Source organism: Ursus americanus, chromosome 3 (genome assembly GCF_024610735.1).
Source record: "Ursus americanus isolate L20-20 chromosome 3, mUrsAme1.1.p, whole genome shotgun sequence".
Classification (NCBI taxonomy): domain Eukaryota; kingdom Metazoa; phylum Chordata; class Mammalia; order Carnivora; family Ursidae; genus Ursus; species Ursus americanus.
Window position 1 is genome coordinate 91747500 of NC_142129.1, and position 26864 is coordinate 91774363.

The window sequence follows — 26864 nt, forward strand, 5'->3', positions numbered from 1 at the left end:
TTTCACATGGCTCGGGACACTGGAAAGGTACACCTGCCCCTTGCATCTTTGCACGCGGGCTCCAACTACCTGAGGACTGAAATGTTGGGGTTTTTTACATAACACGTTTATTTTCTAATTTTGTTCTTTGTCTAACAAGTCGATACTCTTCATATTCAAGAAGTGGCCTACCAGAGAACAAAGGGGAGTTATCCCTTATAATGTATTTTTAACCAACCAATTAATTATTCAATAAGCACAATTTTAATAAATCAAAATGTATAATAAAAATTAGCTTTCCATCCAGTGACGGAAACAAATAACAAAAACGGCCACGGCTAATACGCTGGACACGGTCAGAAATCTGCACCATCCTGGACTTCATCTTTTCCTCTCTTCAAGGACAGCTTCCAGATAACCTCTGCCCGAGAAGCATCCTGTGACCCTGAAACGTACAGACGGTCATGCCGGATACTTTCCATTTGCCAGCCTTACCCCAACCACTGCACGTCCAGGAAGGCTGGTCTGTACGGCCTGACTCCGCGAGCTTGCCCTCCTTCTGGCGTCTAGGGATGAGACGCACAGGTGGGAGCTGGCGGTGGAGGGAAGAGCCAAGGCACTGACTCCGCTCACCTCCTCTCGCTGGCTGGAGCTCTGCTTGGTGGCACTCCAATCCCCACGGCCACAGCTGCGCAAGCGTGACCCCTTCCGAGGATCTAGCCTTCGCTGAGTCACTTTTCCCTCCACTCGCACCTTCAGATTAGGGCTGGTCACCGCTTCTAACTTCCGCTAGTCCCGGAGGCTCTACTATCACTTTGGGGGCCTTTCACCTGGTCCACCCCAGTGTGAACACCTGCTCCATTGAACTGCCACAGCCCTAGCTGAGAAGATGGTTCCGTTTCCCTCCCAACGCCATCATCGCTACAGCTAAAGAATATTTCCCGCGAAGGTGTAACTGACTCCAGTCTTTTACACACTTACCATTTGATGGTAATTAACTTACCATACAAACTGGACTGGATTTCAGTTTTTAACAGCTACATGCATAACTACACTGATGAATACCTCAATGATATGTTCATTTCATATACATTTTTATGGAAAATCCACGTACTAAGAATCCTTTATGATCTCAGGACTTGGAAGAATTTCAGTAAACATAATATATGATCTTTTAGTCCCCGCTTTCAAAGAGTTTATAGCCAAATAGGATGAAAGGCACACACACGAGTGTCTAAGAGTGAGTGTTATCTGACGTGTCAGAGAGCACCAACAGGTTTCCAGGATGCATGTTGGTTACAAAAAATAGGGAACGTGAATTGCACTATAAAATGTAGACGGGATTTGAACAGAAGTGGCCACTGAAGAGGAAGCTTACAATATTGTTTACTGTGCACATTCATGCAGGGTGCTGAGTATTATCTTCCGTATAAAATTTCAGAGCTATGGTTAATTTCTCTAACAAAACACAAGAGAGAGAGAGAGAGAAATAGGGGTCTTAATGGTGAAACATCATTTCAAAGCATTTTTAAGAATGACTTTCTTATTTTTATTTTCTATTTATGTCTGAGTACAAGAGGAGTTTACATCCATAAATGGTAAACTTGAGATTATGTTGAAGAACACTAAAAAACAGTTATTCCTAATGTCCAAGCTCTTTGGATCTAACCAATGTCAATATTTCAACATATTTAGTACCGGATTTTTGGGGGCATTATGCACTTCTAATACAATCAAATAAAAGTGTATTTTTAATTACACTTTCTCCCTCAATATTAAAAGGTTTCTCTAGTATCTTTTAACAGACTGTCCCTAAACATCGCCGATAAATGCAGTGCAGATGAAAGCCACCATGAGTGATCATTAAACATCCACAGAGTGGCTAAAATTAAAAAGAGGGGACAGTGCCAAGTGTCGATGAGGATTCGGAGTGACGGGAACTCTCCAACAATGGGCATACGTATGAGCTGGCACAACCTCTCTGGACAACAGCTGGGCATAACGAACTCAAGTAAATGCACACATTCCTTTCCGCGGTGTAGAGACAACAGTGGTGTGTGTACAAGCCCCACAATCTCTTAGACTGTTCAGAGCAGCGTTACTCATTCACGTTAAAACTGGAAACCACCAAGTATCTATCAACAGTACGGTGGGCGGGGCACCAGGCTGGCTCCGACGGGAGAGCCTGCAACTCTTGATGTCGGGGCTGTGAGTTCGAGCCCCACGTTGGGTGTAGACATTCCTTAAAAAAAAATAAAATCTTCACACACACAAACAGTAGAATGGGTAAATAACTCACAGCACAAGACAGTGAAAAGCTATGAAAATGAACAAACTGCAATGCGGAAAAAAAACCATACTGTAGACTGGAAGAAGCCTGGCACAAAAAGGTTCTAACATACTGTGTGATCCCCGCTTAGGTAAAGGTCAGTAACAGACAGACCTAAAGAGTAGCCTTAGGATAGTCAGGGTAAACATTACCTCTGGGTATGTGGGTAAGTGCAGAAGGAGGGCTTCTGGGGTGCTGGTGTCCTATTTCTAGACTTGGTTAGTGGTTAGAGGCTTTCACTCTGTGATAACTCGTTATACTTCACTGAGCTATATGTGTACATTTTGTGTCGTTTTCTCTTTGTGCCCTATTTATTACCATTTTTTAAAAAAGGATACACCCATTCACATGTGTCAAATGTATCAATATTTTCCACGGTGGTTTCAACCATTTTCATTCAATTCAGATTATTGAATACATATACATGTGTATTTTCCAAGATCTGCAAATTATTGATGCTTAAAGGATACCATAAATAATAACATATTTACTGCTGTTAAGCAGATAGTGTAGTTGACGCATTAGTGTAAATTCAAAGTAAACTACAGACGATGGGTTTCTGTATGTTAATTCTGGGGGAGGAAAGGCCCTGCTCAGCCAATCGAAGGGAGAGGCCAAGTGAATATCTCCAGTCCCTGTCAGTCATCTCCTTCGGCAACCGAAACGATGTTCTATATCAATACATTTGTATCACGTGAATAATGCAATTGTTTGTGGCTAAATTTGATTTTATTCCCTCCTGAGAAGACTGCAAAAAATAATTTGACAAAATTCACCTGCATTCCATACTAGAAATACAGGTCTATATTAACAGATTGAGATTTCAAGGTCAGGAAAATAGTCGAAGAATTTAAAAGAAAGGCCATTCAAAAGGCACAACCGAGGGAATACAGTGGATGGTATTATAACTGCGTTCTATCGGGCCGCAGGGCAGCTACACTTCCGGCAAGCACCACGTAACGTAGACTTGTCCAATCGCTCTGTTGTTTGTGCACCTGAAACTAATGTAACGTTGTGGGTCAACTACACTCAAATAAAAAAGTAAAATAAGATAAAAAAGAAAGTCCAGGGGCGCCTGGGTGGCACAGCGGTTAAGCATCTGCCTTTGGCTCAGGGTGTGATCCCGGCGTTATGGGATCGAGCCCCACATCAGGCTCCTCCGCTATGAGCCTGCTTCTTCCTCTCCCACTCCCCCTGCTTGTGTTCCCTCTCTCGCTGGCTGTCTCTCTCTCTGTCGAATAAATAAATAAATAAAATCTTTAAAAAAAAAAGAAAAAAGAAAGAAAGAAAGTCCATTCAAGTAACTACGACATGCAATGCACTATTATAATAAGGGTTCGTAAAAAAAAATACTACTGGCTCAAATAAACGCTTGGAGCTAGAAGGCCACATCCCATAGCATGCGTGTCTGTAACACCTTACAAACAAGGGCAGAAGAGACAGAGTTAGGAGGGAAGGCAGGATCGCTGATCCGAGTGGCAGCTGACAAACTGGTTTCTAAATAACCAGTCATCAGTTTCAAATATTTCAGTTCCATGGAATGCAGAGTGTATTTAAATTATTATTTTTGGCAGCCTCTTTTGTTGTCCCAATAGATTCCGAATATTCCATACAAAGGTGTACATCTTTTTCCAATGTGTAATAAATATGAAAAACCATCTTCTTTAGCTTCTTGCCCCAATTACTACACAGTTTGTGAGAAAAACAAAAACATTTTAAAAAATTAACATTATGTAGTTTTAGTATTAATACAATATATAATTATATATTTTAATATGTAACTTACATGTTATATATTAATAGATTATATATAATAGAACTAATGTAAATATAAGGGCTAATTGTTAGAAGAACTAATATGTTCTATCTTCCTTCACAAAGTCCACAGAAATACCGCTTCGATAAGAAAACCACTCTGCCTCCCTTAGGACACGAGTTCAGATGTCCAGCTGCGATTCTTTTCCTAACAGGACGCCTGGCAGATGGAGGGACTTAGAGCTCTTCTCAGCAGTCAGCTTCTGGGGCATTTCACGGGGCCGTTTTCTAGAGAGCTTCCCAACTGGTTTGTGGTAACACAGTGAATGAACACTGTCCTTCTCATCCCTCCTTCCCTCACACAACAAGTTGTCCCTTTCAACAGTCACTTTTGCCTGTGGATTCTTTCTATTTCTAGGGGGGAGGGGGAGGGGGGAGGCCACGGGGAAGGCCAGCCAGGCCCAGTGAGGGGTCCCGGGGCATTCCTGTCTCAGTGCTCCCCTCCATCCCCTAGTTCTCCCTGCACGCTCGCACGCGCACACACACACACACACACACACACACACACACACAAGGTTGCAAGCCCTAAGACAGATTTGGTGCTGGGTGAACCAGATCTTTCAAAGTCTTCTTTGCTCCAAGCTCTTTAGGCCTGGATGGAAACGAAGAAGTGCCAGTGGTGTTAACTGTCACCAAGAAAGTATGCACAGAGCACTGAGCCTGCTGCCTGTCCCGTGGGAAGTTCTCAGTAAACATCAGCCCCTACGACCAACACCTTCCTCACTGCTGCTGTCACTACTAGAGCTCTGGGTTGGGTAAGGCCAAGGTCACCCAGCTTTCGTGGCCTCCTTGTGTACTGACTTCTTAGGACCCTACAGGGAGGGGGCTGTTCTGCAGCCAGGGCGAGTCAACTATTTGACACCCCGGGTATCGTTTAGAAGCACCCCACCTCACCTCTTTCAACACAGCAAAGAAACTACTGACTTTACTCGACCACAGTAAAATGTACAGGATTTCTTCTTTCTAAAAGTAAACTCAAGGGGCATGGTGATTCTTGGTTTTAGTTCAAAAAGTCATTGCTATGAGAAAAGAAAAAAAAATGGGGGGGGTGGCAAAAATTTCCAAGTCTGATTTCTCTGACACTCCTGCCAATTTGCCATTCATTCTAACAGACCTTATTTTTTGGAATCTAATGAATTACCAGTTCTATCCAAAACCAGCATTTAAAGTGGCAAAATAGTGTTCTTTTCCAAAAAGAAAACACACAGCAAAACAGAAAGATACTGGAACATAATAAACAGTGTGGGTGACTCGGCACAGGCCTAAGTTCCATGAACTAACAGCATCTAGAAAAACCCTGGGCCGTGTGGCATTTGCTCGTCCAGCTGTTAGATTTTCTAATAACGTAGAGTCCTATCAACATGACATCCTTCGGGAGGAACTTTTGGGTTTGAACCATGATACCCACCAGATGTAAAGAAAAAGGACCATGAAGTACATACAAGAAATTCAATTAGAACTGCTGGATTTAACCAACTCAACAAACAAGTCTGTGCTTACATCATTTACCTGGAAATTTCAACAACGGAAGGTAAAGAGATATTCTAAAAATCTCGAGACCCCCAAGCCAGGATCTGTTATTTAAGCGAGAGGTCACGGAGCAGGGGGCTTTAGATACTGCGTGAGAATAACTACAAAGAGGAAGTTAGGTTCTAACAGTTTAATCCTTGCATCACGGTGAGTCCTCTTGCAAGTGGTATGGGGGGAGATTTACACCAAAGACAAGGGTGCATCTGGAGTTGTGAGCCAAGAAGAGGATGAGGCTTCTGTTTTAGTTTCTGTTTTGATGGGCTGCTTCAAGAACCAGCTAGAATATCCCTTCCCAGCGGCCGTCTGGCACGCCGAACTTAGCTGGGTTTTCACTAGCCAGTGTGGACATGTCCCATATTCCATCACCATCACAATCCTCATGATAATTAACTATTATTATTAACAACCGACTAGAATGTTTTCAGGGTTGTCCCTTAGGATCCTTGGCTCATGCTTTTTGTCATTCTTGAAATTATCCTTATTTTAAGGGATAATAGGGACGTCCATCAAGGAGCTCTTATTAATGATCTTAAAGGTTATCCTCCAGAATAAAATCCCCAAGATTTGTTAGGGCCCTCTGGCCTGGTAAAGGTAAAATGGGCCCTCTTTATTTGGCAGACTATTTAGATTTAACTGGCAGCGGACACTGTAGGACTCTACTGCGGGCTAAGACTTTGTATCCCAGTACACTTCTCAAAATTCCAGAATTTTAACCCCTGGGAAGGTATCAAACTTCTCAAAAATAAATTAAATATGGCAAAGGAATATATCTAACGTACAGGGGAACAATTTGTCTATATTACTCTATAGAAAGGAAGCATTAACTTCCATGTAAGGAGATAAGAACCTCCCTGGGGCTCTGGCTCTCCTGGCTTCAGAGCATGTTGCCCCAGGCATCCGGGGAACACCGAGGAAACATGGACAAGGCCCACAAGGTCTCCCCCTGCCTCCCCTTCTTCCCAGCGGATGCCAGTGAGGCCAGATTGAAGGGAACAGAAGCGTCTAAATGATGTGCTGGAATTACTTGATATTATTACCCTTAGAGAACGGGTGCCTAGGACCACAGGCTTACAGCTAACAGCTCCTTGGGCTTTACTTAGCTCACTGGTAAAATGTGAGCCTTCGGCATTCCACTCACCAGGTTTAAGGTCTCTTTGGTCCTACCATCCAAATTTTTCTACGATTCAAATCGTTTGTCCCTGTCTACCACCGCTTTGCTCTGACGCCTAATGTTATAACGTCTGTTACTCGAATAAAGTTTGGCTGAAAATTTAGGGACTCTTTACTTGAGTGTCTCACAAATGAGATCTCATTTTCTTTCCTTTCTCATTTTCCATCACCACGGCGACTAACGTCCCCCCTGGGCCGCTCTGGACTTCAACTTTGATATTACTCCCAGAAGAAATGAAAGGGTCTGGTTTTATGCTGATTGGATTTGGATGGTGATGGATTGGAAAAAAGTGGGACCGCGTAGCCACGCCAAAGGCTCAGAACTGAGCCACGGCTTAAACACCAAAGGAGCTTTTTTACTGGTGAGTTCACAGCTATTAGCTATTTTTATATTAACAACACTTTTCCCATCCAGGTTTGTGCATTTTATCTTTATTCTTTCAAATCCTGAAATTGCTTGGATAAGAGGGAGGGTTTATATATTATACACACACAGACACACACACACAGACGCACAGACGCACACACGTTTCTAAGAGCAGCCTGAACTTTTAGGGGAAATTGAAGAGGCTTTGTGTCAAGTACAGCTAAATCCAGCCTTTCCATATCAAACCTCTGCTAGAAAATTACTCTGCAGATGATAAGGCAGGAAGATATAATAAAAAGTGACTCTACTCAATTTACACTGCAATATTGGTATGACTGAATATTTTTCATTCAGGTGCCTGATAAAATCGCTAAACTGTATTGCAGATAAATAAAGGAGGCTTCTGTCAAGAATAAACACCATTAATCATGAAGTCTCACCCTCAGAGAGCCTGCGCTACGCTTCTGCACAAATACACCAACAGAACCAGCCCGCCGCACAGGCTTCCCTCCTTTATACTGTTCCAGGCTGAAGCTGTCCTCCCTTGCATTTTGTAGGATTTAGGGAGCAATAGCGTTTCCCAAACATTGTCTACATTTTAACGTTACAGTCCTGCAGCTGGGTCCATTATTATAACACTTAGGAAAAATTGGCGGTGCTCTCGGGGGGGGGAAAACTAACTTGATGATGAAACAGTTTTTTCCTGCTGACTACATACCTACAGCCAGGATACATATGTGCTACATGGGGGATATACCGTATTTCATCAAAGCAAAGAGGCTATTGGTCTAAAGACGCAACATTATTGTAGGTCCCACTAAGAATGACAATACGTATCACTTTCTTTTTTTTCTTTTTCTTTTTTTAAGACTTTATTTATTTATTTGACAGAGATAGAGACAGCCAGCGAGAGAGGGAACACAAGCGGGGGGAGTGGGAGAGGAAGAAGCAGGCTCATAGCGGAGGAGCCTGATGTGGGGCTCGATCCCAGAACGCCGGGATCACGCCCTGAGCCGAAGGCAGACGCTTAACTGCTGTGCCACCCAGGCGCCCCAAATGACGATACGTATCACTTTCTATGTCTGCGTTAAACTTACCGTAAGAGGTCTCTGAGACGTATTCACACATACATGTTATCAGGCATCACTCCAGCACTTGCACAAGAAAGGAAAATATAACGCAAAATAAGTTCGTTCAGAGATCCCCGAAACCTCCTCACGACTACCTCTTCACCAACGGCGACTGTGAAACACTGCAGATTGTAAGATACTTTCTAATTGCCGAGGCGGGAAAAGGATGTGCAACGTAGAGTAAACTTAAATAGGGTAATAGAACCGATACGTATTGGGTAATTCTGCCATTTGTCAAACACCTGTGCCATGACTGGTTTAAGTGTTCTTATAACGAGAACATGGAGTTCTTGATATAAAATGGGATTGGATAATGAAATTGGGCTTGCGTAGGACAAATACCTAAATACCTAAGCTGCGTTCAAACCCAGTCTTTTTTTTTTTTTTTAAGATTTTATTTATTTATTTGACACAGAGAGAGGCAGCAAGAGAGAGAACACCAGCAGGGGGAGTGGGAGAGGGAGAAGCAGGCTTCCTGCCGAGCAGGGAGCCCGATGCGGGGCTCGATCCCAGAATGCTGGGATCATGACCTAAGCTGAAGGCAGACACTTAACGACTGAGCCACCCAGGCGCCCCCAAACCCAGTCTTAGCACAAAGGAAAACTACCTCAAACCAAACATAAACATGTGGATATATGCTTAAGTACATTTATATTTTGACATTATTGAGGCACTTACTCGAACCAATGGTATGGCTTTCCAGTGACCTCTTCATTCCAAAGGCAACCTGTCTGAATTTATATTCAAATGGCTCTCTGTGCTCCTGGCACAGGGAGGTGCAAAGCATTACTTGGCCAGTAGGAGAAAGAGGGAGGGAGCCATGCTCTGGGAGTGGGCCAGACTCTCTCAGCAGATCTTCCCATAAGGAAAGAGAGGCAGGAGACAAAAATGACATGAGGACATATACATATTAGGGCCACAATGTTTTCATATTCTAGTCCTATTCTAAGTGCCCACAAGCAAGGGGAAAACAATGAACCAACTTAAACTTGCCCATAACTATGGGATGTTAAGAAGGAATCTGACAGATCATTTATTCCAACAATTTTATTTCACAGATGAAAACAAAGAGGCCCAGAGAGGTCAGGGAAGGTGTTCAAGGATCCAGTTCATTTGTGGCAGAGCGGAGAATGGAGCTTAACTGAGCTCTACATATATTTTGAAAATAACTTATAAACTGGTTTTAAGAAGAGGGTCATCAGAAGCCATATGCCAATGGAGTTCCATTTGAATATTCGGAAATTTCACTTTGAAACCCAAGAAAACAGCATTATCACGGGCTAATGTAACTAACGTTGTACTGGGGTGCGCTCAGAGGTGATTACTGAGTGAAACTGTAATCCGGTCCTACTCATGAGAGACGTCTAATCGTGTCACACAGGAAGTATCATGCCAGCTGTCTCAGCTCATCAGGGGCTCTGTTTTCAGAGCCCATTCCAAAGAGAAAGTGCCTCTTCCAGCCAAAAGAGGTTTAACTCCCACCCTCCTGACAAATCCTCCCTGTCTGAGCAAGAACCTCGATCCCACAGACTGAATGCATTTCTTTGCCAAAGAGAAGGCTGCTGAGGGCCCCTCACAGAAAGATCGTGGCCCACAGTGTTCCACCCATTCCAGGGCTCACAAAGGTCAGACACCAAGAGGCCAGTTCAAACCAGGCCCAGCAAACAGAAGAGCAGATCCGAAGGAATCAGAACCCCACCCTGGCCACACTGTCCGGGGCCTTCCCCAGCTTGTGAAGGAGGAGCTCCTAGGAGCTCGTGCATACAGAGGTATTAATACCGCGTACAATTCTCATCACCCATTGTTCATGTTCAACCACTTCTAACAAATTCTTGGGTCTTTTTTTGGGAAGTTCCAAGTCAAAACTACTTCCAGACACACGATCAAGAAATCCAGGCTCCCACTTAGGGACAGCATACCCCACCTGCTTGTTAGAGTCAAGAAGTTCATGCGTAAAAAAATGGATTCGTACAGAACCCACGTACACCCAATGGGTGAACAGATCCCTGATAGAATTTTATTTTTTTTAAGATTTATTTGTTGGAGAGAGAGCACGAGCTGGGGGCTGGGGGGGAAAGGGTGGAGGGAGAAGGAGAAGCAGACTCCCCGCTGAGCAGGGAGCCCAACGCCAACACGGGGCTCGATCCCAGGAACCTGGGATCTGACCTGAGCAGAAGGCAGACGCTTCACCACGTGAGCCAATCAGGCGCCCCTTGAATTTTGTTTTAAGAGAACTGGATTTTATTCAGTGCTATCACAGTGTTTTACCAGTACCTGTAATGACGGTATAACTCATTAAACAAACGTTTAATCTGTATTAACAGAGTTTTAAGAAAACGTAATTTGTAAGTCTGCTAATTGTTCGTCTCTGCCTCAGTCATAAACTGCACCTCAGAAAATGACATATATTTGCCCAGGAAAATATAATGGCCAGGATTAAGATATCTGAATAATTTTTACTATTGTTGTTCATTCTTTCTACACAGATGGAATGCATTTTATGCAAATGATCATGAAATTCCTCCAAAATGTAAATTTAGCTTAAATGGCGCTAAGGGGCTCTCAGGCGCTCCCGGCGCAGGACGATTTCTGTCGCTGAACAGGGACATGAACACCATGCCCTGAACTGCCCGACCTACCTTCTTCCACAGCCTCACTCACACTGAAAGGAAGCCAAACGACCAGGAGTGTCCTTCCGTGATTTTAAGCCTAGTGATGGTTCAACAGCAGCTATGTTGATACCCTGGAGGGTGAAGCGTCCCCTGCCCACTAATGAGGCGACCAGTGTCTTTAGGTCTCTATGTGAGGGGCACTTAGTAAGCACCCTGCTTGGCAGAGACCCACGGCAGGTGGAACCGACGGACTAATCACACAGGCTGCAACCAAATGGGCTGGAAGAATCTGGAGACTTGTGGCTCCGAGGAATGTAATTCATGCAGAAAAGCGTTGTCAGAGCAAGGCCAGGGAACCTCGTGGGAAGAAAGCAAAATAAACAGTTCAACAAAGAAAACAAAGAAGGGCCAATAGCCTTTTCTAAAGCTTGAGTACATTGAGCCTTCAGTGGGGACCTCGGACAAAGGCCTCATCAAAGAATGCCCTTGCAAAGCACACAGGCCAAGAAGGATGTTTCTTTCCGATACACTTGGAGGGGGAAGGCGTAGACTCCACTTCTCATTCCTTGCGGTGCAGCTTCCACAGACCTTCCCCCCTCCCAACAAACGGAGAAACAGCACACCACAATAACCAAACTAACCGAAGAGTCCTATATCTGCCTGGGTCAAAAGATGGGGAAGGCGGGGAGGTTAGCCCACATTCCATATGGTGCAACGGATCTTCTGATCGTTCTCCGGATCACGGGAAGGCCTTCGCCAGTGCTCGAGCTGCCCAGCTCGGACCCACAAGGCCTGCGAGCCACATTCTAGAGGGTGAGGACAGACTGGCGACACGCTCAAGGACTCCAGGTAGAAAATCCTCTTGCACGGACAGCATAGGACATTGGCAGCCAGCTAACTCTCGGACAGGAGAGAAGCCCTCCACCGGCTTCGAGCTGCCTTTTACAGGAAGCTGGACCCCTGCTTTCAGCCCCCACCCCCACCACTCCTGATTTCCACTGAAAGGCTGAGGTGGATTGTCCGTCTCTCAATACCCATAACGACGGGTGTCGCTGTGTCCTGAAATCCGGAGGCCGAGGTGACCAGATTTTGATCATTAAAACAAGATTAAAATACTTTAGACTGACCTTCTCTTCCCCTCTTGACTACTTCCATTAAGACAGAAGATCATGTGGACTAATCCCAAGGACAAACTGAAACTTCCACACAGAGAAGGGGCAGAAGTGAGCTCTGTGTGTGTGCGTAATACAGAGTATATATGATACGTAGAGTGAAATAACGAAGATACATAGAACACTTACTTTAAAAAATAAATCCAATAAACATATTCGGTAACATAAATAATATATTCCAATGTAGAGTTGACTTGAACAATCCAGGTTTGGGATGTGCAGACTGACTTACACCCAAACTGTTTTGGTAAAACAGTACAGCACTGTGAACATATTTTCTCTTGTGATTTTCTTAGTAACATTTTCTTTTCTCTAGTTTACTTTATCGTAAGAATACAGTATGGAACACAGACAACATAAAAAATACCTGTTAACTGTTTATGTTATTGTTAAGGCTTCTGGTCAACAGCAGGCCAGTTAGCGATTAGGTTTTCGGGGAGTCAACAGTTATACACAGATTTTCGACTGCTATGGTTGGGGGGGGTCGGTGTCCCTCACCCCCACATTGTTCAAGGGCCAACTGTAATTCTAACATTAACCTGTTCTATCCCAGGCAAATATGACAGGAGAAATCTTTTAAAATCAGAGCCCCTTTTAGAGCTCCAATAGCCTTTGTTACTGATAGACAATTTTGAATTTGTGTCTGAAAACTTTCACTGGTTTGCATGGTTTGTGTTGAAAACAATGTAGGCTAGGAATATGGGAATTTTGTTCTATGGGAGAGCCAGAGACTCCATTGAATAGAGGTGAGAAGCATTTTAGTGAGCCTGGAATGCTTTCTTTGGACTGGGTCTTAAAAATGTAAATCATATTCAAGCAACATGGTTGGGTGATTTGTTTTGCAAATGAGGCAGATCATTTCACTGCCAGCGCCTCCCCCGGCTAGCCCCCCTATAATAGAGATGCTGTTCATTTCTGATGAACTTGGCAATATTTGGATACTATTTGAATGTAGTGAGAAGAGGACTGGTGGTTCTCTGGTTAGGGCCTAGCTCATTCCCAGGCGGCAGGAGACACACATTAGATTTGTCAGGCCCTGGGGATCACTTCATGTGCACGGTTAACGTAATTCCTTCAGGCAGAGCTCTGACTACGTGGGGGTGACGGGGCCTGGGGAGGATGGGGCTCCTTAGGAACAGATCACAGGTAAGACTAGTGAGCAGAGCTGCAGGGTTCTCGAGGCGAACCTGTAAAAGAATTCCTCCAATTGCAACTCTACACACACACAGGTCACTCTGATACCGGTTTAGATCGTCAGATTGAGGCTCGACTTCCTATATTCCCTCTGAACAGTCCCAACCAAGCACTTTTTAAGGAATCTGTAATCTCTCCAAAGCTACCTAAGAAAGTTTTAAATATCCATGACTTATAAACATGGAAGAGGCTACATAACCTAGAATATTCAGTGATTGGATTTCAGAGAATCTATGGGTTTAGATTACAGACCTTTGTTTTTTTCTTTCCTGGCCATGCACTCTAATGCCCTAAAGGCAGTTTCTGCCACCTCTTACCCTTGTCTCTACATTCTTTTCTTCCTGTGTGTGTGTGGAGAGAGAGAGACAGAAAGGAGGGGAGAGGCAGAGGTGCGGGGGAGAGAGCTAGCATTACACTTGACGTTTTTCTCCACACCAGACTTACAGAAACCAATGCACGGTCACCAGTTCATCTAGGTTAGCGCAGGAGGGAAGCATGGCACCATAGCCCACGGGACAAGTGCAAGGCAATGATGCCCATTACTATTCTGACATGTCTTTTACAAAGATCACACCAAGGCTAAAAATGGTGGAGATTTTGCTTTCAGAGTTCTTTTCAATACAGTTATCTAATGAACGCGCTGCCCGGACATCCCTACTTTAGGACTCAGAGGATGAGTTTCCAAACTGACCTTGTCCCTGTTAATTCCTTTTAGCGTGCTTAGTTCCCATCACCGAAGATGCCAAAATCTAGCTAATTTGTTACTTAGGATTCAGAAAGTTAGCAAGAGGGTTTCTGGAAACAAGCCTGTGACCATTTTATTTTTTGATGTATGAATTTCGCTGGGGGCAGGGAGGGGGGTGCAACAGTAACAAAGAGGAATGAGTGACAGGCAGTCCTGTATCACGGGTCTTTGCTCCCCTGGGGAAAGGTCTGGAATGAACTCAGCGTGCTGTGCTGCTACAGGAAATGGCATGTCTTTGTTTAGTCGGAAAAACCAGGTTCTGTTACCTAAGCGAAGGAGAGAGGACCGCAGAGAAAGAGCTGTGGGCCCCTTCCGTTGGGGCGGTCACCGTCCCACAGGACTCACCCGCAAGGGTCTTCCCTTTGGGACAAATGCTGTAAAAGTTCAAGTTTCTCCAACGCATATGTTGAAAAATAAATAAAACCATGGCAGTAAATTTCTGTTTTCTTTGAAGCCAGGCTTAACATGAGTGGAAGCATTGTACTCAGAGAAAAAAGTCTGTTACAGTCCAGTACCCCCCAGGCCCCTGCAACAGGTTTGACAGCAGGCTCGATAGAGCCAGAGGCTTCCGGTCCAGTGACCGTGAATACCTCCAGTCAATATCTGCTCCCGGACCTGACTGCTGAGCACAGCACAAAGAACACGGGACTTTCATCCAAGAAGCTGCCGCTCAGACTCTGGGAATATGCACTGTAATTAGGGCCTGCTTTCTCTGCGGCCGATGACCGAATTCAATATTTCAGTCATTAGAAGTCCTGCAAAAACAGAAAGAAGTGTGATGCCCTTTGAGTGTACTTTGTGTCGTGCTCATTTCTTAATGCAAAGGAAAGTAATGTAATGTGTACCGGCTGGTCCGAATTTAGGCTGCCGGCTCATGAAAATGTCTGAAGTGGAGGAACTGAAACTCATGCACGTTTTCATACTTAACACAAGGATCTGTGGCTGCAGGTAGTCTAAAGTAGTTCTTGAAAATTAGGCAGGCTTTACATTCTTGCAGTTAAGCATGAGAAACGATAACCAAACAAGAAGAGTGATTTTCCTTTTTGAACTGGACGGGATATGCAATGAAAAATGTTGGAATCAGCAGTAGGAAAGTCGAAAAGTTGAAAATACGGTGCATGGCATTCGCTTATTAAGAAAGACAGAAAAATAAAGCAGGAAAAGAGGACAAAGAGTAGGGCTGGAAAGAAGGTGTTATTTTAGGTCGGGGTTGGCCAAGTTTATCTTTTAGGCTTTGCGGGCCATATTCTGTCGTCTCCGGCACCCAACTCAACCAGGCCCTTCACTGCTAAAGCCGCCAGAGTCAACAGTAAACAAGGAGTGGTCACTGGGTTCCAATAAAACTTTATTCACAAAAACAGGCCATGGGCTGTATTAGGCTCATAGGCAGTAGTTTGCCAAACTCCATTAGACAGTCTTCACAGAAGACCTATCCAATAAGGAGACATCGGTGCAGGGAAATGTATGAAGTGAGGGATCAAGCCACAGACGGGGCTTCGAAGGAAGAAGGTTCCAGGCGGACATAGGTTGTGACCTAGTCCAACATGGCCTACGTTCTACAGAATACACAGTTATTCTATATAGAATCACTGATCATTATTGACCCATGTTTTGTTCTGCTCTTCTCAAACGCGCCTGTTAAGCATGGCCCAACAGGCCACCAAGCTGACACGTCACCATTTACCACCCCGCACCCTCTGGCTGGATCTGTACACTGTCCAGTTGTTTGGTTTCACAAATTCGACAGCAGCAAACACCGATGTGTACCTAATGTTGCTGGCCATTGATAGGCTTATTAGGTCAAAAGGCTTTTTTTACGGATCTTCCCGCTGCCCTATTTCCCACCTTAGAAATCTGCGTGAGACACGGACACTGAAAACTTCCCATCGGGTGTTGTCACAATTGCTTGTGCTCGTCCAGTAAGCACAGACCAGCAAAGTGTGCAGCGCTGGTTTTCACGAGCGGAGGATGAAGGTCAAGTGTAAGGTGGGTAACGTCTGGGGCACCACTTACTCCCAAGCTGTGTAACCTCTGGGCGTCAACGCCTCCGTAGCTTTAGAACGAGGCTGGTCGTGTCAACTCCTTCATTGCACTGCTCTAAGTTTAACAGGAGATAATTATGTAAAGTCTCAAAACTGTGCCTGGCCCATAGTTAAATACTCACAAGTGTCACGTAAAGCTATGGTCGCTGTATAGTTTCTCACGTTGCTCTGTCTACTCATGTCTTTTTCCCCCTTAGTTTTGAAATTCTGCTCTTCTTTTTAGGTTTTCCACCGAAGATTGCTGATTTCATTAGCTTTATTTCCACATGAAGGGCCCGGGAACCAGTAATAAATGTCATATAAGGGAACTCTGGACTTTTACAACCAGTAGCTGATTTAAAATCAGGGAACGCATCTGACATCATGAGAGGTACTTTTTAATACAACCGTATTCACTTATTAAGCTTTTGATTTTGAGTTCTCAGCGTGCTAGACTTGTTGGCATAAAGGTGACACACTCTAACAAGAGTAAAAAAACAAAAACAAAGGATAGATTTTGGCCCTGATCCTGCAGTGGCCTAAGAGAAAAAAAAGCCCATTATCATACCTGAAAATAATACTTATTTAGGAACTACTGTATATAAGGTGTGGATGTGGCCCAGCAGATGCAAAAAAAAACCCACACAGATGGTCTTGGTACTCAAGAAATGCAATTATACATCTTTTCTATTCTTCTCCTTCTCCTTCTTCTTCTTTTTTGGCAGGGGGGGAGCGGGGTGTCACTGTTACCCTATGTTAGCTCTAGTTATGTGATGGAATCTGTCACTACACTCTACCAGCCCTAATAAGGGTTCTGGTAGAGCACTGAAGGGAAAGGGGGACTTTCCTTTGTTAATTTTAAATTGTTCTCTTCAAATCTTCCACACTGGATATGGCCCCCAGACACAAATGCAAGGTTTTGCTCAATCTCTGTACTTTACTGAAGGGAATGGAAAGAATGAAAACACCATTATGCCTATGGGCCCATCACAAAGTTCTAAGTAGGCAGCTAGACTGCAGGCTGCTTTTGAATAACTCCTGATAGGTCCCACACCTAGTACAGCACGCAAGGTGCTGGATTCAGGGAGGGTGGGAAGAAATGAGGGAAGGAAATAGAACAGCAGTACTGGCCAGCTACTTACCCTTCCTTTGTCTAAGCTTTTACCATAATGACACGTCTTTTCTTTGACCTTCTCTCCCTGGAAAGAAATGTATTTATGCATGCTCCAAACTTACTACTCATCTTCCTGCTCTCATCCCTAAAAGGCCATCATAATCATGGGGCAAAGCCTTATTTCCAGAGCCCTCTATTTCACAGTGAACACGAGGGATCTGCTGTTGCAGTCCTCTCCCCAGGGCCCAGGCCATGGACCACCTTCAGTAGGAAGAACACCTCTTCTTCCTCAGGTGGAATAATCCAGGGACTCAGGCGGCCCCGGAAAGAGTCACAATGACTCAAGTAAGAGGATAAAGAGCTGCTGAAGAAGACCGAACACGAGTGCCCACTTTCCCCACGAGAGAAAGCGTGAAGCTGGATTTCTGGGATGAATGAATGAAGCAGGTGGTGAAACGTCACAGCCTCTGTGACTGCTGGCTGGGGGCGCAGCCCTGTGCACACCCCCAGCTCCAGACAAGGGCTGCTCTCGGCTCAGCCGGCAAGAAGGTCTGCGGGGCCTGAATGATCGTAATGGATTAGTAACGAAGGATCCTGCTCTGGAAAATGAATTGCAGAGTTCAGTATGAAGCAAATGGACTGTCTGAAATTCAATTCATATTGGGCCGTAAATGAGAAAACTCTGGCTCCAAAAAGTGGTAGATACAGTCATTTCTTCCAAGAGAAAATCCAGAATAAAAGCAGAATTTAAAACTTTATAATTTGGGTTTCTATGAATACTTTATGTCTAGCTTTTAAAAGGGAACATCGTTAAATGAATTTGAACACTCATTTTTTTTTTTAAAGCCCACACTCAAAATGCAAGAGAAAGGGTACTTTCTTCATTAGGGCGAAAGTAGTCACTTGAACATTTAACTGTATTTTGGGGGAAGGGAGCGTAATATGGCAACTGTCTAAATTTCCAAGTGAAATCTGAAAGCAAGCAGTGACTTTTAGCCTCAAGAGCGTTGCGCACCTGCACAGAATACAATAACACCTCCTGGAGTTATGCAGGGCTGCAGCCCCGAAGGGAATGACGCAAGACATGGGACACAGAGAAGAGCAAGAAGGAAAAATTGGCTCCACTCTGGATACACACTCAGGTTCTGTCATGAACGCTCCAAAAATCTCAGTAATCTAATGAACTGCACTCACTGATATTCTTCCAAAACATTGCACCTTTCTGTATGGCTTAATAAAACACGGACTCTGGTCAGAGCCAACGACTTGAGAGTGTGAGAAATGTTCTAATTTATCTTTTGGGCACAAGTTCTGGTGAAGTCAGTGGAGAATAACTTTCAGAAGAAAAGAGGAAATTCCCCACCTCCACTGTTTCTTCATTTCCAAACGACTTGAATTAAATGAACATAATGCAGGAATCCTACATTCTCTAGGACAATCTTTCTGTGACAACTCAGGGAAAGAAGATACCTACCTTCTACCGTCCCACCTATAAGCCCATGAATCCAAAGTCATGATTTTGAGCTAAGAAAAGAAATACTAAGACATTCTACTATTATTTCCAGGACACTTGAATCAATGTGAGTTTCTATGCTCTGTCTCCACTGCCTGACCATGCACTGTGGGTAATGCCCCGAGAGAGAGGCAGGGTAAGCGAAAGGCATTGCCTTTAACTAGCTGGTTTCTTTTAACACAAATGGACGCGTTTCCGTACATATTTATAAGGCTCGGTGGTTATTAGTAGGCTGTAATTGTAGTTGTTCTAACACCTAATAAGCCATGGTTGAAAAAACAAAGGCAGGTTAATTTGTGATTTCCTCTACTCATTCAGAGGCAAATTAAGTGTCAAACAGCTAATACGGAACATATTTCATTTTATGAGATTTTAATTTAATTCTGCACCATATCGTTGATGCCTTAATATAGGGCGGTTTATCTAAAAAGAGGAGCAATTTATAAACCTCTTTCAATAGAATCTTTAATGATAGGATATGATAGCATAATTATCACAGCGCCTGCCATCCTTCTAAACAGAGATCTGCCGGTACTTCCATCATCACCACAGATCCCGTTTTCAAGAGACTTATAATTTCATTTTTAAAGCTGGCACCAGAAGGACAATTATGTGTACAAAATAATGAGAATATCCCCAAATTTTGTCCTCGTATAATTAAAAATGTTTATTCTAAAAACTCTGTAAGCTCACTTGATCTCCTTTTCTATAAGACAATTACAGAGCAAGCATTTTGGAACCTGAGTTCTAGATCAAACCATTTTACTTTCCCAGGATACTGCTTTAGCCCTCAGCAGAGAGGTGCTGTTAAGATTTCAGCAATGAAGCCATACTTGCCCAGACGACCCTTCCCTCCTAAAATGATCACAGGCATCTACTCCTAGCACCTGAGAAGGCCCAAAAGCAAGGAAGGGGTTCATGAGTGAGTGAGGCCAGTGTTTCTCGGGCCCCACTGCCTCGAATGCTAACCCCCAGCATTTCTTTAGAGCTCTGTGCCCTGAAGAGTGTGCACACGTATAGGACTTCATTGAACTCCTCCTGCGTTTTGGAGAGAAAGGCAGAAAACCACATTTCCAGGGGATGAAACCGATCCGCGCCAGGGCAGGTTACCAGAGTTCCCAGAACAGGTGAGTGTAAATGAAGCAAGTATGGGGGGATTGGAGCTGTCCGGCTCACCCCGTCTCCTAGATGGAAACCTTTCACCAGGTGCTTGGCCGAGTGCTGGGCACTGCCTGCCAAGCGAGCAGGGGCGGTGACCAGCAGACAATACACAGCCAGGAAAGGGGATATGCATCACCGTGAAGGCACACATGGGGCGCTCTGAGCAACAGCCTTGGGGACACCAGCAGAGATGGCCTTGAGGATGAGGAGTTGAAGCAGGAGTTGGCCACGCAGCAAGGGAAGGCCACTGAGGGCGACGTGGAAAGAATGTCGTGTTACAAAGGTGCATGGGAGAGACGGGTCCTAGCCTCCCAGAGCCAAGTGCATAAGCTTGGGGTCCCCACCCAGAACCCTGCTAGGACTAGCAGTCCCCGGCGGCCACAGACCCAGCGCCTCACTACACTCTTCACGCAGCAATGACGCTCCCTCTCAGAAGCCTCCAGGACTCTCCTGTGGGCCTCGGGGTGGTTGACCAGCCTGACATTACGAATTTTGATAACTAGCCATTTAGGCAGCTGGAGAACCATTCAGTCAATTGTGTGAAGGGAAAAGCTGGGAGTCCTAAAACCTGTAACAATCCCAGCTCAGCAGTCATACCTGAAATGCAACCCCCAACCCCAGGACTTTCCAAAGTTGACCTGCCTCTTCTTGTGGTGTTTTTATCACAGGTGAGCTAATACGGAAGGTACAGTGATCCAGGCCCACCACACAACGTATGGGCTATTATATGAGGCTTGCTATTGCTGTATTCTGCCAAAGAACCAAGACTCGGGATTTTTATTCGTTAAATTCATATTTGAATTTAATAACAAGGTAAACTAGAATGGACCCATAGGAACTAGTTCATTCCATCACATAAACTCATTTATCTTGGAAGTTTCTCTATAACAGGATTTTTGAAAGAGTAAAGAATTCTGAAATTCCACAGAAAATCTGATTTAAATTACCACATCACAGAGACCGGAGTCTGGGAGGAATCAGCCATGTGCATCTCCGAGCTGTTCTGGCCCTTGCTGGCTCTGTACCATGGGGGCAGAGCCTCGTCGAGGACCTTCGTGGGCCCATCTGCCCCACAAAGCCTCCACACCACAGGCTGAATTACATGGCATGTTTCAGCCTGAATTTGGAATTTCCTTCCCTTTTTGTAGAGGGGTTTTTCATTGGCCTCATGGTTTTATTTGAGTATATTTTTAGCAGGCTTCAGAACCCTGTAAACACTTACTTGTGTTCCAGTGAAAAGTCAAAGAATAAGTCACAAGTTTCTGTATTCTCTCTCTATAAATACCCACGTCTCCTTTAATGCTCATGGAAGTCTGCAACACAGATTTATGACTTACCTCCAGGCAAATCTGCTCTGAAATTACAATTCAATAATGGGGGATGGATCCAAAAAACTGTTGGTAAAATATTATATGTGTACTTGGGCATGTAGTTACGGCTGTTAATATCAATTAATTCTGTTCACAGAGGAGGACTTGTTTTAAAACAACTTCATTTTTCTTTGGCATATACGTAATTACACAGCCTAACTAATGGCCATGGAGACGCAATCTACCATCTGAATAACCAGCATTATTCTTCAAAGTATTATTCGTGCTTTTCTAACTTTACTGTCTCCGAATGAAGGGTGATTACCAGATCTGACTAAATGTATACATCAAGGCCCTTAGGAAGGAGTGGCCCCTCCCAGACGCTGGCTCTGGTAATTACAGTACCAGACGGTCTTCTGGACATGACAACAAGAGCGTGCCATCTCAGCGTGGAAGTCCATGATTCCTTTTACCCCCAACCTGAGTGCGATAATATTTGTTTCCCCAAAACGTTCTGCTTTCTTTTCTTTTTTTTTTAACATTTTTTAAATCTTTTTTTTTTTTTTTAAAGATTTTATTTATTTATTTGACAGAGAGAGTCAGCCAGCGAGAGAGGGAACACAGCAGGGGGAGTGGGAGAGGAAGAAGCAGGTTCCAGAGGAGGACCCTGACGTGGGGCTCGATCCCAGAACGCCGGGATCACGCCCTGAGCTGAAGGCAGACGCTTAACGACTGAGCCACCCAGGCGCCCCTCTGCTTTCTTTTCTAATGCACGTGACCAGCATCATTGTTTCCCTTCGTCTTTGTGTAAATCATTCAGTCGAGCACGTGTGTGCTTCTGTTTGGGAGACCTTTCCATCAGTCAAGTCCCTGTCTCTGTACACACCGTGGGGGCCCTGAGAATTTACCATAAAAACTTCATGACAGTTCGTTGTGATTGCTGGGACAGGAAGGACTTCGGGGTACCGGGAATGTTAGCATGAAAAACGTCAAACCCAATCTCTCCCAGATACATATTCCGAGGGGTAACTTTCCATTAGACCTTGACTTTTTAATTTAGTATTTACAGCCCACGGAACAGACGTCAGCAAATATACACTGAATACTTGCCAGCCACCTAGTGTGACAGGCATTCTTCAGGAAGCAATGGCGATCTGCTTCAGTGAGCCCAGGAACAGTCGGGCTTGCCATATTTCAGAAGTAAATCTTATACTCCTACCCCATCTTCAAAGCCCAGGAGCCGCACTGTTAACCAAACGTCGTGAGACAGGAAAAGCTCGTGGTCTGTTCTGCTTCGTTAATGGGTAAAGGTTTACTACTTACACATGCAGTGGAGGAATTGGAGATGGGTCGTAATGGTAACGCCCCTCGTGATGTCTTGCATCGATTGGTACAGGAGGGTGGAATGCAGGGAAGAGATGAGAAGGGTCTGAAACAGAAAGAAAATCCAGCATGTATAAAAGCAACGCTTGAAACAGAACCCCAACCCACGACACCACCCCACGCTACTTCCTTCACAAGGTAGGCTAAGTGCGCTTTCGAGAATCTGTGGAAGCACTCTTCCAAGTTCATGATGAGGCCACAGGGGACCCCTGAACATGACCAAGCACCTCATACCTGCCCCCGAGGATGTGGGGGCGAGGAACGCAGCGACAACCCACGCGGAAAAGCAAGAAAGGGGAATAAGGCATGTCCCCCCGAAGGGAAGGGCTGAAGGGAACAACAAAACCAAAAGGAACAAATTTTAAGACACATATTTCCTTTTATAATTGTCCTGTCAAGTGAAATTTAGACAAAAACTAATTATTACTATTACTACTATTACTATTACTACTATTATTACTATTTATTACTAAATAAATACTAGTTTCGTTTCTCTCCCATCCATGATGCTTTTTAAAGGAAGGAGTCTTTTCTAAAGAGCCAGCTAGAATCCATGGGTCTATGTACATGTATGTATGCGCTTCCATACATAGGGATGGTACACACACACACACGTGCACACACACACACACGATTTTAACATTTAAATGCACGCTCCCCTCCTTCCTGTCTTGGGGCAGACCTCTACAGTCCTGACACAAGGACAAGGACAGCAAATCTACAGGTTAGCCTGGTTCTGAGCTGTGTCTGCAAGAAGTGATACAGCGCCTCAAGATGGGAGGGAGGGGCTGTGCCCAACACGGACGAGGTGTAACCCCACCTGCACCAAGAATGGGCACAAGTTCCCGTCTGAATAGTGCATGTGTGTGTGATATGAATTCAGCTGTTGTTTTCCTTTTCCTCCCTATACATTTCTCTTTCTCTTAAATTTTCTTCAACAAGAATCTTTTAGAATGTCAACATAGCAACCTTTTAAAAAAATTATGAAATCTTACTTCCCTTGTTTGGACTTTGCCCTTGCTGCCTTCCTTTGAGATTCGACCAATCAGGTTAGGAGAAAAAATAATGAAATAAGAGTGAAAAACTATTGACACGGTGTTGACAGAAGCAAGGCAGTGCCCGAAGCTATGGCTCCACCAGATGTGGAACCTTTCTTGGAAAACCTCTGGGATTGGGAGAAGAATGTTGTGACGCAAAGGCTTATTGACTCTATGTAGGGCTTGTTGTAAGAAAAAGGTGGGAGGGAGTGGCCAAGAGGGCGGCGAGGAATCATCGTGGGGCCATGCCACTGTTACTGTGATATCACTAAGAGTAACCACGCTGGAAACTGAACGGGTGGGGGATTTCCGACCACCTCCTCACTTACCACACTGTACATTGTATAAATTCCACACGAAAAAAATCAATTCTATTTTAAGTGAACTGCTTAGGACTTATTATTACAGGATGTTGGAGTTACTCTTTTGTAATAAAAATCTTGATGGCTGGCCGGCTAAGTTTGGAAGTTGATTCGGCACTGCTGTCAAACTCAGTCCGGGCCCCCCACAAGTCAGTCACCCTGCGGAGCCAAAATGTCCAATTTCACGTCACCATTTTTGAAGAAAAGTATTCATCCTTCTTAAAACAACCTACAATTGAGTGGAGTAATCTTTTTCACTCGTTTGAAAGTCTGACACACATTCAGTAAGTATTTCCTCATTTTAGATTTTGAACCAGGCCTCAATGCGTCAGATTTTGAGTCCAGGGTGAGGAGGTTGGCCACCAGATGCGGGGGTGGCTCTTTCAGTGGCCCCGGTCACGTGAACACACTTGCCTCCCGTGCACTTCGAACTCAGCTCACGTCATCTGCTCTTGGAACTCAGAGAAATAAGGCCACGAACACTGTGTTTCAGTCAAGCATTCATAAAGTCTTGACCCACCTCCTAAGGGTTTCTCCCACACATTTCCCGGGGCCATTTTGAGGGATGTTGTGACAAGTACGTCATCAGAGTTGGAAGATCTTTTCGCTTCTTCCCTTCTTGGCTCTTGGCTGTGGTCTGTGTGATTAAATTCTCTGCACCAGATAAGTGGGTGTCCACTGTATCTGATTTCCTCTATGTGGGTTCAACGATGAATTATGACAAGGCACAAATCTGCGTTTTTCATATACACAGGGCTCAAAAGGCGTGAATTTATCCCACATTCAGTATCTGCCTCATACATCCCAGAAGCAACACTCCTTCTCATTTGAGTTTTGATAATGAAGTTTGCTGATTATCACCGGTAAAGACCAACGTGTTGACCCTATAAAATCAAGAGTGTACCCAAGCAGCATAAAAATCTCCCCCCCGAGAAAACCTGTAGGGATGTCATGGACATTTAAAAGACACTGCCACCTTCTTATTTTAACGAGAGGGTATTTTAACAAGACAAGATTTTAATTCACTCGTATTCTCGCCCTCTCTCCTTTCAGAATGAAAGAGAAAATGGCCAAGCACAGCAAACCAATTTGAGAGGAAAATGGAAGACACAATTACTGGGACATTCGTCGTCCTTTCTCACTGTCGAGTCTGGTGTCTTGTGAGCTTAAAAGATCATTCTGACCGAGACCACGTGTTTATTTATGTCCTAAGGAAATCCGTGGACTCTGCATTGTGGAATTAGGGTAAATAAAGAACAGAAATTAATGGAATTGATCTGATTTGAGCACACACCTCTGGTCTCAGATTAAGTATTTTACTGCTTCTATTTGCTCCCCTCTTGATCGAGTCTAAAATAAGTTCTCCTGGACTCAGGGAGTCTATGCGAACAACTATTCCTGGTGCGTTAGTGATCAGGGGAGATCACAGCTGGCAAGCTCCCTGCCGGGAAAAATGCAAAGCAACACCCATCCTCCAATTCAAGACATGCCTCAGCACAGCTTCACGGTCTCAACGAAGAATGAAAAAGAGTACGATCTGTCCCATCTCGTCTGTGGCATCGCACGACATTCACCCTCCCACATTTCTCGAACAGAGAACAAGTTCCCAAATCCTCTGGCGCTGGGTGCCTTCCTTGCATCTTGGCCTGTCGTTTGCATGTGCAAGATGGGCAGCGTATTCCATCGCGGGCCCGAGAAGCCGTCCAAGAAAAGCCACATGACAAGCACAGGCCCTTGTCGCCAGCCGCCACCGTCATCATTCCCGGGCGGGTGGTTACTTACCCGGGAGCGCGCGGCCGCGGAGCACAGACCTCAAGCGCGTGTGCAGTGAGACCCCGCCCCGCAGCCGTCTCCCGCTCCAGCCCCTCACAAAACACTGCATGATGACTTTTGCAAAGTCGAGCAGAACTGCTGAAGCAGAAGGAAGTGCCAGCAGACCTGGCTCCCTCCTATTTATCATACAATTTCCTGACTGATGGTTCCACAAACCAGCTGCTAAGTGCTGTGTACTCTACTGTCAGCAAACTAACGGGCTAAATGGAAGACAGGGAGAATAATGGGCAGAACTGGTGGAATCAATTTTACCGAGGGAATTAAAATTCTACCAGGTGGGGGGGAGGCTGCGGAGCCGTGGTAAGCAGTCAACTGTACATGCTTATGGCTGCAAAGATGATTTATTGCATACTTGCACGAGGCTTGACGATTAGACCACATTCCTCTTGTACTGAACCGAGATTGGAAGAGCGCGTATTATCCGAGGCTTCAGCCGAATAGTCTTTAAACCCCATAAATATGTAATTGGCTTGACACGTGTTTAAACTGAAATGCATAGTAAAAATATTTGTGCTGGGTATAGTTGTCGGCATTCTATTTCATGCTGGATGTCATCATGCTACACATTAAGGGTCTCATTAGGAATGAGAGGCATTGATTTTTAGGTCTTCACAACAGCCGGGGTGGATCATAAAACCTGTAGCCAGAGAAAGACACTTGGAGATTTATCTGGGGTTGCATCTTTCTCCCAAGTATTTAAATAGTTTTAGTATCCTCGGGCTAGAAGATCTCTTAGACGCCGTTCTGGAAAACTGTCTTTTAAGGTATGAAATTTCCATATAGAAATTGCAGATTAAAAAAGAAAGATCAAAGTTGGCTCACTTAGTGCCCTAAAGGAGTATAATTCACAGAGGGTCCTTGAGGGGCCGGAAGGACCCAGAAACTGCTCACACACAGAGCCCACAGGAGCCCCCTGCCCAAGCTCTCCAGGCTTATTTAAATACTAAAGTCGTCTGCGCACTCACTTTGGAACTTATTCAAGACCAGAAGTAGAGATTATTTTTCCTGTCGTTAGGGTCAAATCCTGCCCATCGGAATGTCCAGGCCCCTCGAATTCACTCAATCCCTGTTGTCAGCAGAAATATCA

General features: G+C 44.6%; 1 protein-coding gene across 3 annotated transcripts in view; it reads right to left on the minus strand.

The window, feature by feature from the left end:
- The window catches only part of GLI3 (GLI family zinc finger 3), a 263705-nt gene that overhangs the window by 90347 nt on the left and 146494 nt on the right, over positions 1-26864 (minus strand). For all 3 annotated transcript variants that reach the window (XM_087861211.1, XM_087861210.1, XM_087861212.1), the window contains exon 4: positions 22486-22591. In XM_087861211.1, the coding sequence (XP_087717337.1) occupies positions 22486-22591 (106 nt within the window). The remainder of the gene's footprint in view (positions 1-22485; positions 22592-26864) is intronic.